The following is a 17,335-nucleotide window of genomic DNA, read 5'->3' on the forward strand; positions in this document are numbered from 1 at the left end:
AAATTATTTGTGTTCTTCCTATTTGATTTGGTCCTTGCATTTCAGTGATCTTGGCATTGATGAGCTATACAGCAAGTTCACAGAAATTGTGCAAAATCTTCAAAAGCCTGAAGTAAATGATCAAGCTATGAGTGGTTCGGTGATGCTTGAAACTCTTGTAAATATGCAAAGCTACAAACAGCAGTAAGTGTAAGCATATAAACATGTTTATCTGTACTATCGACTGTCTTCGTCCTTCTTGTTCCACCAACATTTATTTTAATGCTTTCCCTTTATATGTCTCGATTGATGCATTTGTCTTTGAGTTGGTGTACTTCTGAGCATGTTCAATTACGTTAACACCTGTGTAGCCTTCAAGAGTAGCTGCCAGATGCATCACGAATGCTAAAGCTACAGATTAGGTTTTTAAATTAGGTCTTGTTTTATTGCTACTTTAGAATGTAGAAAGTACACTGGTTTATAGTAGTGACAAGTATTTCATTGGAGATATTTAAGATATGTTAATATAGGTACTTCATTTTCTACTGAAAATATACTTAGTACATTTTCTTTTCACTTGTAGTCTTTTCTATCGTTCAATGACACATTTTTTGCAATATTTGTTCTTTGTTGTGTTCTATGTTGTTTCAGCTACTGCTGAATCATGCTTTCTACGATGTGCCTGTTTATGATCTTTTTCAATCATTTTCACACTTCTTTTGCCCTTACACATTTTTGCCCGATTGTTCTTTCATGTCTCTTGTCACATTTTAACCCCTTGTGACCACAAAAGTGATTGGTGGAAGGTTTTGAATGAATCTGTACCACTGGCGTTGCTCTGGGCAACCTTCCACACCACCGTTTTTTAGCCCGTCTGCGCCATTGCAAAAGGGGTCCAGCCTCCTCTAGCCAACAGGATCCTGACCAAATCGATACCTCAGGAACCCCCAGCTCCCCTTAGTGCATTCTTGCACCTACCATCCAGCACTTAACCTTGGATGGTTCTGTACAGCATCATCACTGCTACCACAGCAGCAGACAAAACGGACTACACCACATTTGGTGCTCATCCTGAAGACCCTCCGAACACTCAGAGTTGGGTTTTATAGGTGTGAAACCTAGTGAAAGAAGACCAGGGAAAGGGAGCCACTCCCCTGGGTGTAAGAGACTATTTCATGATCACCAGGAGAAGGGAGGCATTCTACGGGGACCAGAACAGTACTGCTTTATTCTTTAGTTTATAGTGTAATGGACAGAAGTAAGGTTTTCTTGACAAAGGACGATTGCCACTTGTACTTTAACAAACATCCTGACGGTAACCTTAGGTCTTTAGTTGAGCCAGGGAAAGCCCTCTTAGGAAGATAGATTTTCTTTTGCTTTATTATTTAATAAAAGTATTTAGCCCCAAACATGCAACTTTTGTGTCAGAGTCCTTCTTCTGCACCCTTACAATAAGCTGAGTCATCTTTTGTGGTAGTCCAACTACAGTATGTGGGAGTCAAGGGCTTGCCTTCATTTAAGTTTAAACGGGAAAACCAGCCTTCTTAAAATGAGGGCAGTTTTTCTGGTGCTGACATCTTATATTACATTGGGACAAGACACAATGGGCCTCATTACAACAAGTGCGGACCCGTAATGAACGGTGCCGGTAAGGGACTGGCACCGTTCATTACGGGCCGCCTCATTACGAGGTCTGCAGCGGGTCCCGCTCAGGACGCCTGGCCAGACCAGGTGTCCTTAGCGGGACCCGCTAGCAGACCAGAATGCTAACAATTCCCACTGAGCCCCACGGGGGCTCAAATGGGAATGGGGATGTACCTGTCCCGGGTCCCGAGAATGGGAATTACCGGGCCCGCCAAAGTCGGCATGGCCCGGTAATTCCCTATTCCTGGAACCCAGACCCGGTACCCGGCATGGGGGTAGCCATGCCACTAAAAGCGGCATGGCTACCTCCAAACTCGTAATGAGGCCCAATATTACTATCTACACCAGCAATACCACCACAATGTTTTAGTTCAATCACAGGGTTTTCCAACATAGAATCTTAAGCCTAAAAGTTTTTTCTTCATCCGGTCCGAATTCATGAACATAATTTATGAAATATAATCATCACAATTCATTGCTTTATTTCTAAATACATGATTTTACAAAACAATAAATCAATATATCACTAAATACATTCTAATATATAACTCTCGCCCACGGTATTGCCATTTTCTGCTCAATAGCCATTCTGCAGCATTGGATCTTCTATGGATTGACATGCATTGAATATTCCTCGTCGTCATGTTGGGAATCCTCAGTAATCTCAATATTACATTATACATGAAAGAATAAATGGCTCACTTTTTTAGCCCATCGCTGTCCTTTTGGGTGTATTCGGCCTCAGCCAATGGGATGTTGAGTACGTAGCCCCACCCTGGAGGCCCTCTTCAGATTCAAACTGCATGTCATGCTGAGGAGTCCTCTAACCCTTTTCTCCTGTGAGAAAACGATTGTCTACAAAATGTAATCCAAGGAAAACCATCAGCCTTCAGTCATCTGGAAGAGGATTTCAATCTTCTCCCCCTTCTCTTTCTCATTCTCCCTCTCCTCTTCTCTTCTTCCACCTTCTTTTCCTCCTCTTCTTTCGACTACTCCTCTTCTTGCTCCTCTTCTTCTTCCTCCTTTTCTTCTTCCTCTTTCTCCTCCTCTTACTCCTGGGCGAAGTAACACACAAGAGTGTATCGTTTAAGACCTCGTTGTGGAAACATTCATCGATGACCTATACGTTGGCCACGGTTCCACCTGCGTTGATGGGCCCATCGACGGCAACAACTGCGCCTAAATCAAATCCATCAACGACACTGAGAACTCTGTCGACGACAATGACCACATCAACAACAATGTCCACCACAACCTCGTTGATGGAGCACGGGATATCACTGACAACCCTAGCATGCTCATAAACCACAAAGAAACTGTCAACCACCACACTGTCGCGACCTCGGCGGTGCATAAGAAGTGCGGAAAACCAATGTCATCTGAAGCGTCAAAACAAGAAAATAAAATGGGCCAAGCATCGAGCTCATCATCCACAGTACCACAGATGGCACGAAAGGACACCTCGTCCACAAACACATTGAGTTCATCATCCAGAGTACTGGTGAGAGAGCAAAAAGGTGTGATTTGCAAAATATAGAATTTCAAGATTTACATGTCTATTTTCCTGTCTCGGCTTGTGTTTGGCTCTTAGAGCCAAGCCAGACCCCTTGCTCCGCTCTGGTTCTGCCCTACTGTAAGGAACTCATGGTGGCAACAGTAAAGACAGACACAAGTGATCACAGTTCCAGGGTGTTTATTAAACTGTATATGCAGGGTAGCAAAATGCCTAACCTAAATCTAAGATGGGAGCAGCTTCGACCATCAAATGAAAAATACGGCAGTACTTGTGGCGTCTTGTGAAAGTAAAAGGCCTATACAAAAACAAAAAACGATTACCAAATCCTTACAACTAATTACAGAAAGTGTGTGGGATAGGGTTTTCAATAAAGAAAGAAGTGTTCACAAATAATAAGTCAGGATGTGATTGCCAGAGGTCTCCGTTCCCCACGTTTTGAGCATGGGACAAGGTGGATCTCCCGAGCAGAGCACACACTCGAGCTTTCCCAGCATGTGCCAACAGTTCCGTACCAGCTATCAGGTTCTTCGATGGTTAAGTCTTGTTTCAATAAAAGTCTCTTGCCCTCGAATGCCTGATGTATTCAATAAAGCAAACAAACAAAAAGTTCCTTTTCAAATTAATGTTGGAGTGATGACTTTCCACCCCCTGTATCTCCCTCTCTCGCGCTCAAACCCCTAGGCTTCCCTTGATCAGGCTCAGGGCCTTTCCTTCGGGATCTCCGTCTGCTGGGCTCAGATCCCAATGTCAAGGGGGACAATCCACTTCCCCTGTCCTTACAATACTTCTTGCATTCACAAATCTTACTGTCTTTTTAAACAGTTCTTCAGGCTGCACCCCTATTTGTTGTTTTCCATCAGTCAGGTTCACTCTTGCCAACTTTTGCAAATCAGTTCACAGTGGACATCCCTCAGTCGGGTTCACTTCTGTCAAAACACTGTTCATAGGGACTTCAGGCCTCCCCCTTTTTGTTAGCATCCCTCTGCTGGGTTCACTCTTGCCAACATTTGCTAAACAGTTCACTGTAGACATTCCTCGGTTGGGTTCACTCTTGTCAACATAATGTATTTCCAGACTTTAGACTTCGACCCCTTTTATCGGCATCCCTCCTTTGGGTTCACTCTTGCCAATCTTGTCATTCGTACTTTCTCATTCATTTCTTGTCATACAGGACTCACCTCCCTTAACTTCACAATCATCTGTCGGCCAAAGACTTTTGACTGTACAAAGGATTTTACAAGACCCTTGTATGACCACTTTGACACCCTTTCGCCTTTTCCTAAGACCTTCTAGTTACAGTAGTTTCTACCATTGGTTTGCTTTGTGCGATAAAGTCAAATACTGCTGTTTTTGCTTTGTGCTAAAAAGTCAAATCTTGCTGCCCATTGCGAAATTCTCTTTATTTTGCTTGTATATTAATGCTTCTCTGTAACTGGCCAGCCCAGTGACCTAACCACTCTTTTGTCCCACACCTGCCTGCCTTAGCACCCCCCCCCCCGTTTCTCCATCCTCTCCTCACTTCTACCCCCATGGCGCTTTCTGTTTCTCCCATCTTTTCCAACTGCTTCTCCATTGACCTTCATTCTCTTCTCACTAAGTCTGGTAGGAAGAAGTTCAAAAAGGATATCTTGGCCTCTAACCCTGGTCTTCGTATCGCCAACACCTACTCCAATGCTTCCTCCAGATAGACCCTCACCGACATCCTCTTTGTCGTTCCTTCCCCAGATCTATGGACTCCTCATATGATCTCTGTGCTCTGTCCTATCTCCTCCTCTCTCTTTAATGGTGGCACTCGCTGGGAAGTTCTCATGGCTTCCTTCGACTCCTCGGTGTCCAGTCATTTGGTCGACTGAAAACTGGTCAAATGACATTTGGTCGACGCAATTTGGTCGAAAACCAAATGGTTGAATTTTTTTTTTTAATTATATATTTATTTTTCGGGTTTTCGTTTTAAAAAAAAGGGTTTTTTAGAAAAAAAAGGGGGTTAGGAGGGGACCCCCCCCAAAAAAACAAAAAAAAAAACGGGTGAAAATAAAAAATAAAAAAAAATTCGACCATTTGGTTTTCGACCAAATTGGTTCGACCATTTGTCCAGTCGACCAATTTTTTTCGACCAAATGACTGGTAAACGACTCCTCTAAAGTCATCATAAATGTCTACCTAAATGGCAGTGTCATGGTCCAAGGCCCTCAGGCCAATCTCCTCCTCTTTGATAGGCGCTTCCCTCGCCTAATCAATTTCCTCTCATCTCCTGCTGTCCCCTCCTCTCTCCCCTTGGCTACCTTGCCCTCTCTCTCTCCTCCTCCTCCTCCTCTGCCCCTCCTAGGGCTCTTTCTCCTCCGCAGGGCATACCTCTGATCTGTGCCCCTCCCCGGAAGGTCTTTAAGGCAGCCAACCTTCTTCATATTGCCACTCTCAACTCTCGCTCTGCTGTCAAACACTCCTCTGACATCTGCCACCTCCTTGACGAACTAGACCTTGATGTCCTTGGTCTTACTGAGACATGGTTCACGGCCACTTCTGTCACAAGCTTTGACACTCTCCTCCCTGATGGCTACAAGATGCTCTCTGCACCCAGATCCTCCCGGTCCGGTGGGGGGGGGTAGCCCTGATTGGATTCCTGCCTGTACCATTCACACTCAGACCTACTCCTCTTTTGAATGCCTTGCCTGTAGGCTTTCTCTCTCGCCTACCCTTTCTCTTACTGTGGCTACCATCTACCGGCCTCCTGGTCAAATCGCTTAATTTCTCTCTGAGTATGCGGACCTCTCCTCCTCCCTCCTGGCCTTTACCACTCAACTCCTCCTCCTCAGTGATCTCAATATACATTTAGACTCTCCTTGTTCCTCCTCTGTACTCTTCCGTGACCTCTGCGACTCCCTCTCCCTGTCCATCCTTCCCTCTGGCCCGACTCACTCTGCAGTGCAAACACTCGATGTCTTGATCTCCTCTGACCTCCCCCTCTCCATCCCTCTGACCACTCCTCTCTCCTGGAGCGATCACTCCCTCCTCTCCTCTCATCTCTCCCTCTCTTCCCCCCAAGCCATGCCTACCCCAACACTGCCACCTACCTTCTCGGACATCCGGCCCATGAAGCGTGTGTCAGTTGAGGCTTTTGCTGCCACTTTCTCCCCCCCCTCCACCTCTGGCTGTCTCACATCCTGACGCAGCCCTGTCTCTGCTCTACTCTTCAATTTCTGATACTCTTGATGCTCTTGCCCCTGTCATGAGGATCCGTTTGAAGTCCAAAGCCAAGTGCAATTCCTGGTATGACTCTGACCTAGCTAAACTTAAACGTAAGTGTAGGGCGACTGAGAGGAAATGGAGGGCTTCCTGTTCATCCTCTGACAAACTGGCCTGGCGCCTGCTACAAAGGTAATACCGACTTTCTTCACTAAGAAGAGATTCCACATTCAAGTTCGTGTGTCTGCGGCATCTAACAACTCGGGCAAACTCTTTAAAATCTGCAATGAGCTGGCCAATCCTGCTGCAGTCTCTACCTCTCCTGTTGCCTCCCAGGCTCTTTGCAATGCCCTTGCCTCTCACTTCATTTCAAAAACCCAGGACATCCTGTCCACCCTCTCCATCCCCACATCTCCTCTTCCCTCTCCATCTGTGCCTACTGCCCCTCCTTTAGCCACCCCCTCCATTCTTCTCATCCTTTCCTCTTTTCTCCCCTGACGAGGTTGCTAGACAAGTCCGATCCATGAAAGCCTTGTCAAAACAGGTTCATCCCTGTTCCTCTAAAACCATCAAGGACCACATTGACACCCTCGCTCCGGCCTTGCTGATTTGTGCAACCACTCCTTTGCCTCAGGATCCTTCCCCTCCCCTCTGAAGCACTCCCTTGTGCAACCTCTTCTCAAGAAACCCACAGCTGATCCTTCTTGTCCAGCTAACTATCGCCCAATTTCCATTACTCCCTTTCTGGGCAAACTCCTGGAAAAGTTGGCCATCTCTCAGCTTAACCTTCATTCCAATTCTGTTGGCTGTCTCCATGACCACCAGTCTGGCTTCAGAGCTGCCAGAAGCATGGAAACTGCTCTCTTGAACATCCGTGAAGATCTGCTCTCCAACCTTCCCTCTGCACTCTAACATTCCCTCTGCCCTCATCCTCCTCGATCTCTCTACTGCCTTCGACACGGTCAACCATACCATCCTGCTCAACCGTCTCTGTGAAAACCTGGGTATCACTGATCAGGCTCTGGTCTGGCTGACCCCTTTCCTCTCTGATCGACCCTCCCAGGTCCAACTTGGGTCCTTCCTATCATCTATCTTCCTCTCTTCCTGTGGTGTTCTCCAGGGGTCTAACCTTCTCGCCCTGGCTTTTCAACCAATACCTGACAACTCTCTCCCAATGGATTGCCATTTTCTGCTCAAATTTCCAGTGCTACGCTGACAACGCTCAACTCATTTTCAGGCAGCCCTCAGCCACCTCCTCTCCCTCTCTCATCTCTGATTGCCTAACTGCCATTCAAGATTGATGTGCTCCCAATGATCTTTGTCTGAATGCCAGCAAGATCCTCATCGGCACACCTTCACCATCCTTTCCCCTCACTCTCTGGCCGGCTTCCCTTGGCCCTCCTCCTACCCTCACCTGCAAGGCTAAGAACCTCGGGGTCATCTTTGACTCCACCCTTTCCTTCTACGCCCACATCTCTTAGGTCTCTAAAATGTCAAACTTTCTACTGCACCTCCTAGAGGTACTCTGCCTTTCCTCTCCTTCCCCAGAAGCTCATGGTATCCCAAACTCTGTTTCTCTCTAGGTTGGACTATTGTAGCAGCCTCTTTCTAAATCTACCTGCCTCTACTCTCCACCCTCTGCAACTAATCCAGAACAGGACTGTGAGACTTGTCCTTGGCCTCAAACCCTGGGATTGTATCTCTCCAGCTCTGAAATCTCTCCATTGGCTCCCAGTGAATGCAAGGATAAAATTCAAAACCCTCTGCATTGTTCACAAGGCTTTCTGGGGCCTGGGTCCAAAATAACTTCAGCTATCCCTCCGCAAATACCTCCCCTCTCAAGATCTTCGCTCCTCAAAGAAACAAGCTGGGTGTAGATCTGTCTTTGGCTGGGGCCTCCCTCAGGAGCAGCCTCCCTGCCACTCTAAAACTTGAGGAGAACCATCTCCGGTTCCGGAAGCACCTCAAGACCTTCCTCTTTTCTTCTGCCTTCGCTCCCCCTCTCCCTTGCCGATCTGTTCTCTCTTGGCACTGTGCACCTGTCCACCCTCTGTCCTTCCAGCCCAGGTACCTGCTCACCCTGTGACCCTCCCGCACTGCCTCCGGGCCGACCCTTGCAATGGGGTCTGTATCTATACCCATACAGCCCCCCCATTTTTCTTCCTGCACTTTTCAGCCCTACCCTGTGTGCTGCCTCAAAACTAGCACTTGCAAATTGCTGGCTGCACTACCACTGTTTGTTGCCTATATTATTTATTTATTTATTATTATTTATCTGTTTCTCCTCTGCTTCGCACTTTCCACTTCTCCCCCCTTCCATGCACTTTTCCCATCCCCCTCTCCCATGCACTTGCGCATTCTCAATGTCACTGGGCCTAGTAAGATCGCTGTTTTGTTCTCCCCTGCGCCCCTCCCTTGCCTTGTCGCGCTCTGAAACACTTGTGTACGAGCACGATAGAACTAAAATATCAATATCAATATAGCCCAGAGATTCCTGTGTGAGCACCCACATGGTGCTGGACTGCTCTGTTGCTGGTTTTCCCCTTTCTCATCAATAGCTTTTTAAGCCTTCACAGTTCAAATTAGCCGTTTACTACTTTTCGTTCAACACAGTTCAATTTCTTATCGACTCTCCCCTCGTCTCACCATCTGTGATGTACCGCTTGGCTTTCTTTCTCTTTGGAGGCAAGGTTGGTACCAAGCGTCTCTCTCCGGCTAGGTAATCTGCAGAGGAGGGTCTAGTGTACCGTTGACATATGCTGCAAAACACGCTGGCTATTGTAAGTGGTCTGACAATTCCTTCTGCAGAGGTTTCATGGGCCTCGGTCGGAAAGGGCAAGGTTGCTTCTCTCCTTGTCACCCTCTTGGTATGCGCCGTCTTTCTCCTCCTCTTGAACTGCCGTACTGAGTTAGCTCTCACATTGTGCGGTCTGCCTTGCTCCCCTTGTGCTCTTGTGTTCCACCTTTTATCCCTGTGGGGAAAAGGAAGGGCCGGCAGGTGTGTGAGGTTCTGGTCAGTTGCCTGACTTTGCCTGACCCTTGGGTAGGGACATGTCAGGTAAACAGTTTTACTAGTCCTTTGTCTTTCGTGGGAACGACTGTGTTCGGGTTGGAAAGTGGAGGGGTTAGTGTGTCTATCCTACGTAGTAAGATGGGGAAAAGGTGCTATATGGAATGACAACCCTCGTACTCTTGGTGGGGTGAGATTGATAGGGTTTGTGAGACAGACGGGAATGGTATTGTTTTGTCTGAGAAGATGGGGGGTGCAGGAAATAATAATCAGAGCGACGGGAAAAATAATAACTGTGAGTATTCAGATAGGACGTGTAAAAGCAGGAATTATGGGAGAGGTGGTTTCTGGATGTAACTGGGTTTGGGATCCTAGGGGATTTGTTATATTTGGGCAAGAGAAATTTAAAGGGAGGGAGGAAGCAGGGTCGATGTATTACAGCCTACAAAGGCCTCAGGTATCTCGTTGTCCTTTCCTTCTTCCATGGTACAATACTGAGTCTCATCAGGGGTATTTCTCGAGCACAACCCCGGCATCCCCTATCCAGGTGATCCTCCCTTGCTCGTCTGCTCCTAGGGTTGGGGTTTGAGAATGTCGACCCTTCCCAGGCCACCTGAATAAGGGCTTCCCGAGGTCTGCTTGGGAGAATAGCCTCAGGTTTCTCACACTACCCATGAACTCTCCCAACTCTACGGGCCTGGTGGCCCCATGAAAAATCACAAGTGGGTATTGTGAGGGGTCAGAAATGTAAGGCGGACAACTTGGTAAAGGTTTTTCACATGAAGCCATTTTATTAACTCAAAAGGGTTTGACCAACGCCTCACTATCCCTAAACTAAATAGAATTTCCCTGCCTATCAAAATAAACTAAGAAAAAGGAATCTGTCCCTCACACATATTCATATAATTCAAAAGGACAGTGGAAATGAGGGCAAATCAATACTCTGAAATTATCAATATATATCATTTAAATCTTATTTGTTGCCGCAGAACGCTGGCTTCAACCCGTACATGTTACAGAACACATGTTATACACATCTTGAGAGAATCACAAAAAACACAAAGCAAAGAAATGGTGTGCAAAAAAGTGAGATGTGTCAGAATGGTGAACAAAGGAAAACAAAGTGCCCCAAAAGTCAAAAACACAATTAACCTATACTGTTCAATCAGGCTTCAAAGCTGATGCTCTTTTTGAATCACAGTCTATCGTGCGGTTGCAAGTTCCATGTCAGTAAACCTTTCCAGAACAAAAAATAACCATATTTATGGCAACAATCATATGTAATCCAAATCCATATGTAACCCAAGTCTACTAGGCGAGAGAGTATACAATTCACATCAATGTCTTCGTTACATGCAATAATCGAGCGCTAAGGGAAGGAAAGGAAAGGGTTAGTCACATGGACTAGGAAACTCAGAAAGATGCTCACACATTGGCAAAACAGGGGGCTCCTTGTATTTGCCTGACTGAAGTCAATTTGACCAACAGCTGTGCGTGGCATGGAGCGTAGCATGGGGAAGGAAGAACTCAGCAGAGACTATGAGGAGAGCAAAGAGAGAGGGACACAAAGCTTAGTATGCTCAAAGTAGCGTAAGGGCCAAATAGTAATTTAGCATAGACTAGAACGGGATGGACATGGCTCACCGTGGCAAAGGGACAAGCAGAAGTGTGCACTCTGCATGGGCCAGTTACCTGGGTAGTGAACCTCCTCGCAATGCTCCTAGTAAGACCTCCTAGCACTGCTCCTAGTGAGTGTGACCGCTAACCGGGGCGCTTTTTAATGGCAGATCTGAAGTGTTGCCATGGCAACTGAGGGAAACTGGCATCGTGTGATTTCGGGCATTCTGGTGTGAGGCAGATGCTGGACGCGTCACCAGGGCAACACCTGAGTCACTTGAATGACATAGTCAGCGGCCTGCCAGGCGAGGATGTTGCGCTTCTGGCTGAGTATGGTGGTGACCGGGGTACGGCTGTGTAGCAGGAATGGAAAGACCCCGACGGGGTCTAGGCAAAGACCATAAAGGACTCGGGGTGAGTCTCAAGGTTGAGGCTGCCGCCAGGGCAGAGGGGGCTCTGTAAGCGTTGTGCAAACAGTGAAAAAACAGAGGGGGCACAGTAACAGGGAAGAAGGACAATTCCCAGGGGCCAACAAGGGGGAGGACTGAGAGATAAAAGAGGGAAGGCGCTGCCTATGAAGGTGAAGATAGACCCTGTCCCAGAGTATCATAGAGACCCTAGTGTATGCCATAGTTCTAGCAGGTCGAACAAATGAGGAGTCCATAGTGTCAACAAAGAGGGACAATAGGGTAACAAGGGGATGTGACTCCCTGTGTGTATAAGAAGGTGCCCTATCCCAGCTTCTGATTACAGCCCTAGTGGCTGCCATTCTTCTTGCAAGTTGAGTCCCGAACGAAAGCAGTCAAATGTATACAACCATAATTGTTCTTGTCTGACTAGTTTGAAATCAATTTCTCTCATGTTGCTTTCTGAAATTGTATCCACTACCCACCAGCACATATTCTCACTATGGATCATAAGCGAGAAGTGTTCAACCAAATGGCGCTGTCATTGTCTTGGTTCTGATTTTAGATCGGTGCTCAATGATTCTGACTTTGACTTGTCTTGTAGTTTTTCCAACATATATTTTCAGGCATAGGCATTGAATTGCATAAATTACATTGGCACTCTTACAAGTGCTATGGACATTAAGATTCCATTCTTTACTGTTGACTTCAAAACCCAATGTTTTCTTGGTGAATTAGCAAATTACACAACTCCTACATGGGTAGTGTCCCTTGACAGGAGGTAGACCCATGAGGGCTCTCAAACCAGTGGGGCGTTCCGTCGCATGGTGATCCGCAGTTGGAAAGTATTGTTTGAGATTTTTGCCTTTTTTAATAGCAGAAAATGGTGGTTCCCAATCTGGCAAGTTAATTTGGAACATATGCCAATTTTTGAGAATTAGTTTTTTCAGGGCATTACTTTGTGGGTTAAAAGTAGTCACACATATCATCCTCGATTTTTCATCTTATTTATTCCTGGTTTTATCTAGTAGACGATGTTGCGGTCAGTCAGCTTTCTGTATAGACTTGTCCCCAACCTTCTGTCGATATCCTTGATGGTAAGATCTAAAAACAGGATATGTTTGTTGTCTTTACAGATCGTGAACCTCAGATTGGGGTTAAGGTTGTTCACCCATTCAAAGAACACATGAATGTTTGCTTCTCTAGTATTCCAAACTATGAGGATGTTGTCAATGTATCTCTTGTAAAGAATTAGTACCGCCCAGTATGGATTATTGGGCGTGAGTATGAAAAATTCCTCAAATTTTGACATATACAGATTCGCCAAGTTGGGGGCAAAAGATGCTCTCATTGCTGTTCCTTTGATTTGGGCAAGACATTGGCTGTTGAAGTGAAAAGTGTTGTAGTAAAGTGCTACTTCTAACAGTTCCAAAATAAATTCACTGGGTACTGGATGGGGATGTACTCTATCATTTAAATAGACTTTCACCACTTTTCCCCCTCCCTTGCCGCATCGCACCTTGTAACACGCGTTATAAATGCCATGTCATATGATATCATAAAGCTTCACACTGTGGTATGTTGGAATATAAAGATTCTACATCTAAGGTCACCAGGAGAAAGTTATCAGATTGAAAGGGTACACCTTCAGTCAGGTTGATGACATCGGTTGTATCAGATAGATCGGCTGCCAATGGTTATAAAAAAATAATCATACACTTTGATGTAACCTGCCTCCTGCAGGTGGTGCCTGATGTACAAGGAGCAGGAACCCGGCTGACCCAGATAAGTAGAAACAGGAACAAGCTTTATTGTCTCTTAGTTACATAGATTAGATCAGAAGTAGGAGAGAAGATCTGCAAGCCTCCACCCTGGTTCCTTGCCCAGCTCCAAGTCCCAACAGTCAGTTCCGGGAACTCCCAGGTGCCCCAGCACTCCAAGCTCCACAGGAGCATTCCACAAGGCCCTGCACTCACATAGACAGTCAAACACTACATTCAGGTTATAACACATCTCCTCCTTACACAACCACAAGAAACGTAACGCCCACACAATTATGCTAAGACTACAAACATAAACCACTACAACTCCTTCTACCCTGGTCTGCCACGCCAGGGTCTCAGTGCTGCCACCACCAAGCACGAACCTTGCCACAAGGGACAAACAAAACTAAACCACAAACCAAATCCTCCTAAACTAAAACACCTTCCACCCGGACTGCCCCCCCATATCCTCAGGTCTGCCACACCTGAGCACAAACCAACGCCCCAAAGTGAGGCAAACTCACCTACCGAAAATAGTGTAGCCACGTTCTTGTAAACTTACACAATGGCCGAAACAAATGTCCTAAACATGGCTACAATAATTTCAACACAAACTAAACTTAACTATGCCTCATCCCCTCTCCCCAAAGAAAACATGAAAAAGGATGAAAGAAATTTAGCAGAAGTAACACACAACACAAAGATCACAAAAACACAAAATCACAAAACGCAACTACAAAAGAAGTAGTGTGGTGCGTGAGTATGCATAGCGAATAACCTATGCAAAGGTGTCAAGACCAAAATAAAACACTAGCAGGATGAAAACAGTAGTCCTCTACAAAACGACATCATGCCAGTGTGTGGATCTGCATGCTCCAAATTAACCACAACTTCACACCAAAAGAACAATGGCCTGCAATCTGTGTGCCCTTCACAACAATTAAAAACCAACATTGAACTGGCGTGCATACAAATACTAAAACCTCCTCCCAAACGCACCGCCTGGCACTACAGAAACAAACATTTGCTCGTAACAAAAAACTCCAACCTCAATGTAGAGGAAAAATTATGTTTGGTAACCCACAACACACAAACTACTGCTATGAGAGCCTCCAACTCCAGATCTCATACGCGCAACCTGCAATGAAAACATCTGCAAACCACATAATCGGCCCCTTGCCCTTGTGTCTATCACCACTACCCTACTTACAGGGTTAATTCACTGGAGCACTACTCCTCTAGTGTCCAACCTCCTCCAAAACTATGGGGTTCCTAACAAAGGTTTTGATACTACTGCGGATACACCTGGCCAGGGTATATAAGCCAACCCCACAAACATGCATGTAACTCCTAAAATGCACATAGCTACTCCAGAACGTGCAACTTCTCACACGTCTAACTCCATAAGCGTAAAACGCTCCGCACGCACACCACTACTTCACACATGTGCTATCTCACATACACGTACAACAGCTATCCAAACATGGTGCCTCCTGTGCGCTCCCTTGCCTCACATATTCCCACAATCACACTACACACTTTGTGCTAACATACGCAAACTCCACTTCACAGTCCACACTACAAATTAGGTATACGCAAAAAATCCCCATCTCCCAATGTGCACCTTATTATAACATGAAATGATCACTGATTCCCAATAATCTCATCATGTACATTTTCTCCAATGATTTAAACATTACTGCATTTTAAACTGGACTACACTTCAATTTCATTTAAATATGCACCTTCATTATGTAAACATGCTTCAACGTGCTTCAAAAGTCCTTTGCATCTTCAGTAAAAACTCATTGGGCCTCATTACAAGTTTGGAGGCAGCCATGGAGCTATCAGCTCCATGGCTGCCTCCAAACCGGGCTCCATTACCGGGTTCCTGCAATGAGGAATAACCGGGTCATTCCGACATAGGAGGACCCGGTAATTCCTCCTTGCAGGAACCATTCCCCATTCCCATTTGAGCCCCCATAGGGCTCAATGGGAAGGGAGGTAACAACGGGCACATTACAAGTGTCCCATTGTTACCTCCCTCTTCCCCTCGCGGGACCCGGTCCTGTACCGGCCCCCCTCATTCCGTCAGCCCCAGGGTCGTAATGAGGCCCATTATCTTGAAAAAATATTCTTCAATGTTTCTCCAACATTTATGTGCAGTCTGTATAAAAAATAAAACAAATGGATGCATCTCCAAAAAACAACACCTACTAATCCACTCTGCACACATGCAACTTCAGCCTCCCCATATGCATGTAACACCAAACCTCGCAACAATAAGCACAACATCTCCATAATTTCTCTTGCAGCACTAACTGCTATGCATCATAATTTCCATAATATTCGTAACTCTGCAGCATATATAAAAATGTTTGTCTTCTTGTAAAATAAACATGTCAGCTACATATTGGCACCGTATGCACCGAATATGCTGCAACTTCAAGTTAATTCCATTTCCGAAATTGCAAAGAAATGTATTCCTTTACGTCTACCAGAATAATTCAACCTCCATACCGGCACAGTGGTCCGCAAGTCAAATGTGCCATCTGTCCTCGGGCACTGCCTACTGAAACTTCGTGAGCGCGTAACTCGATTCCCAAATCCCCAACAGATGGTGTCATAACAAGCAACGGTGCACTCCCCCAGGCGAAATTATTCTGTTCCGCCTCATACTTGATTGATAAAATTAAGAATCTCTTGCGTTTCTGTTCACGGTCACAATATGAAAGTGTTCGACTCCACGTTACGAAACTCCTGTTGAGAACTGTGATATATCAGCTTCAGCCCTGTTCCATGCAAGATTAACACTTTGGCTGCCGGCAACAGGAAATTCCTTTTTGAACACTAACGTTGGTCTTCACTGCTACTGGGGATCACGTCATCACTCTCTCAGACGTCCTGAGGACCTTTCCTCGAATCATCTTCTGTATCTTGCAGGCTCCGGAGCTCTGACAATAACAGTGGTGAAAGGCAGACTCCATGTGTTCCAGCTCAACAGCAGAGCTGGAACGCAGGGGTTCTACTGGGCGCGCGCCACCCAGGACCCCATACGACCCTCCAGGACTGCCCAAAGCATTGCTTTTTCTTCTTTTTTTTCTTTGTGTAACTCCACAATGCAGCACTCCGGCAATGGACTTCAAGTCCCACAAGCCCTTTCACCAACAGGAGCGCAACAGCGCTCGGACTCAAAGACATGCCGGCTGCTCACTGGTGGCAACCTTGTCATGCCGCATGTTCACCAATCATTTACCAAAAGCCCGACACTCCTCTTGCCCCCTGTCAGATGCTGTGGCTTTGTCCTGCCACAGCCATAAATCCTGATGGGAGCAACTCCAAATTTCCTTTTACTCCAGCTCACAAATTACAACGCTGCTTGATGTTGGTAGTGGGCATCTCTTCCTCCGTTCAGCCTTCACTCTCCCACCTGTGTTCAGGGTTCACTTTGCTACTCCTCGTCGCCAAATTGATGTAACCTGCCTCCTGCAGGTGGTGCCTGGGCCAGTGATGTACAAGGAGCAGGAACCAGGCTGACCCAGGTAGGTAGAAACATGAACAAGCTTTACTGTCTCTTAGTTACATAGATTGATCAGAAGTAGGAGGGAACATCTGCAATCCTCCACCCTGGTTCCTTGCCCAGCTCCAAGTCCTAACTGTCAGTTCCTGGAACTCCCAGGTGCCCCAACACTCCAAGCTCCACAGGAGCATTCCACAAGGCCCTGCACTCACACAGACAGTCAAACACTACATTCAAGTTACAACACACTTCCCTATAGGTTCCTGTACTGTTCTGCACAATGAAACACTTGGTCTCCCTGGAGGTTTATCTAGATTTTTGTGGATTTTGGGCAAGATGTAAAACAGAGGTTTTCTGGGATCTTTGATGTTGAGAAACTCAAATTCCTTGTTGGTGAGGAATCTGAGATCTTTTCCTGACAGTTTGATCTCTGTGATCCTAGATTGGATACTGGAAGTCGGATCAACCTGAAGGGACTTATAGGTATCCGACGAAAGAAGAATCCTGTATGCCTCTTGTTCATAATAGCTACTGTCCATGATAACTATGCTCCCTCCTTAGTCAACACTTTTGATCACAATGTTCCTGTCATTTTGGAGATGTTGCAGTGTATCTTTCTTTCTCCATCCGAAGTTAAAATCTGCTGGGGACAAATGGGCCCGTAAACGGCATCAAGGCCTTTAATGATGATTTTTT

General features: G+C 46.0%; 1 protein-coding gene and 1 long non-coding RNA gene across 6 annotated transcripts in view; one reads left to right on the plus strand and one right to left on the minus strand.

Annotated features, from left to right (window-relative positions):
* The window catches only part of LOC138453479 (uncharacterized), an 88,006-nt gene extending 72,118 nt beyond the window's left edge, over window positions 1–15,888 (minus strand). The window contains exon 1 of the long non-coding RNA XR_011260439.1: window positions 15,640–15,888. This is a non-coding gene — a long non-coding RNA (uncharacterized lncRNA). The remainder of the gene's footprint in view (window positions 1–15,639) is intronic.
* LOC138453478 (uncharacterized) overlaps window positions 1–17,335 on the plus strand; it is a 1,096,265-nt gene that overhangs the window by 517,115 nt on the left and 561,815 nt on the right. For 4 of the 5 annotated variants that reach the window (XM_069606374.1, XM_069606376.1, XM_069606373.1 and 1 more), the window contains exon 8: window positions 46–183. In XM_069606374.1, coding sequence (XP_069462475.1) covers window positions 46–183 — 138 coding nt within the window. Of the gene's footprint in view, window positions 1–45; window positions 184–16,072; window positions 16,662–17,335 lie in introns of those variants that run through there. The other variant, XM_069606377.1, reaches the window with a different exon arrangement.

The sequence above is a fragment of the Ambystoma mexicanum genome, chromosome 4p, assembly GCF_040938575.1.
Source record: "Ambystoma mexicanum isolate Mex_15411 chromosome 4p, UKY_AmexF1_1, whole genome shotgun sequence".
Classification (NCBI taxonomy): Eukaryota; Metazoa; Chordata; class Amphibia; order Caudata; family Ambystomatidae; genus Ambystoma; species Ambystoma mexicanum.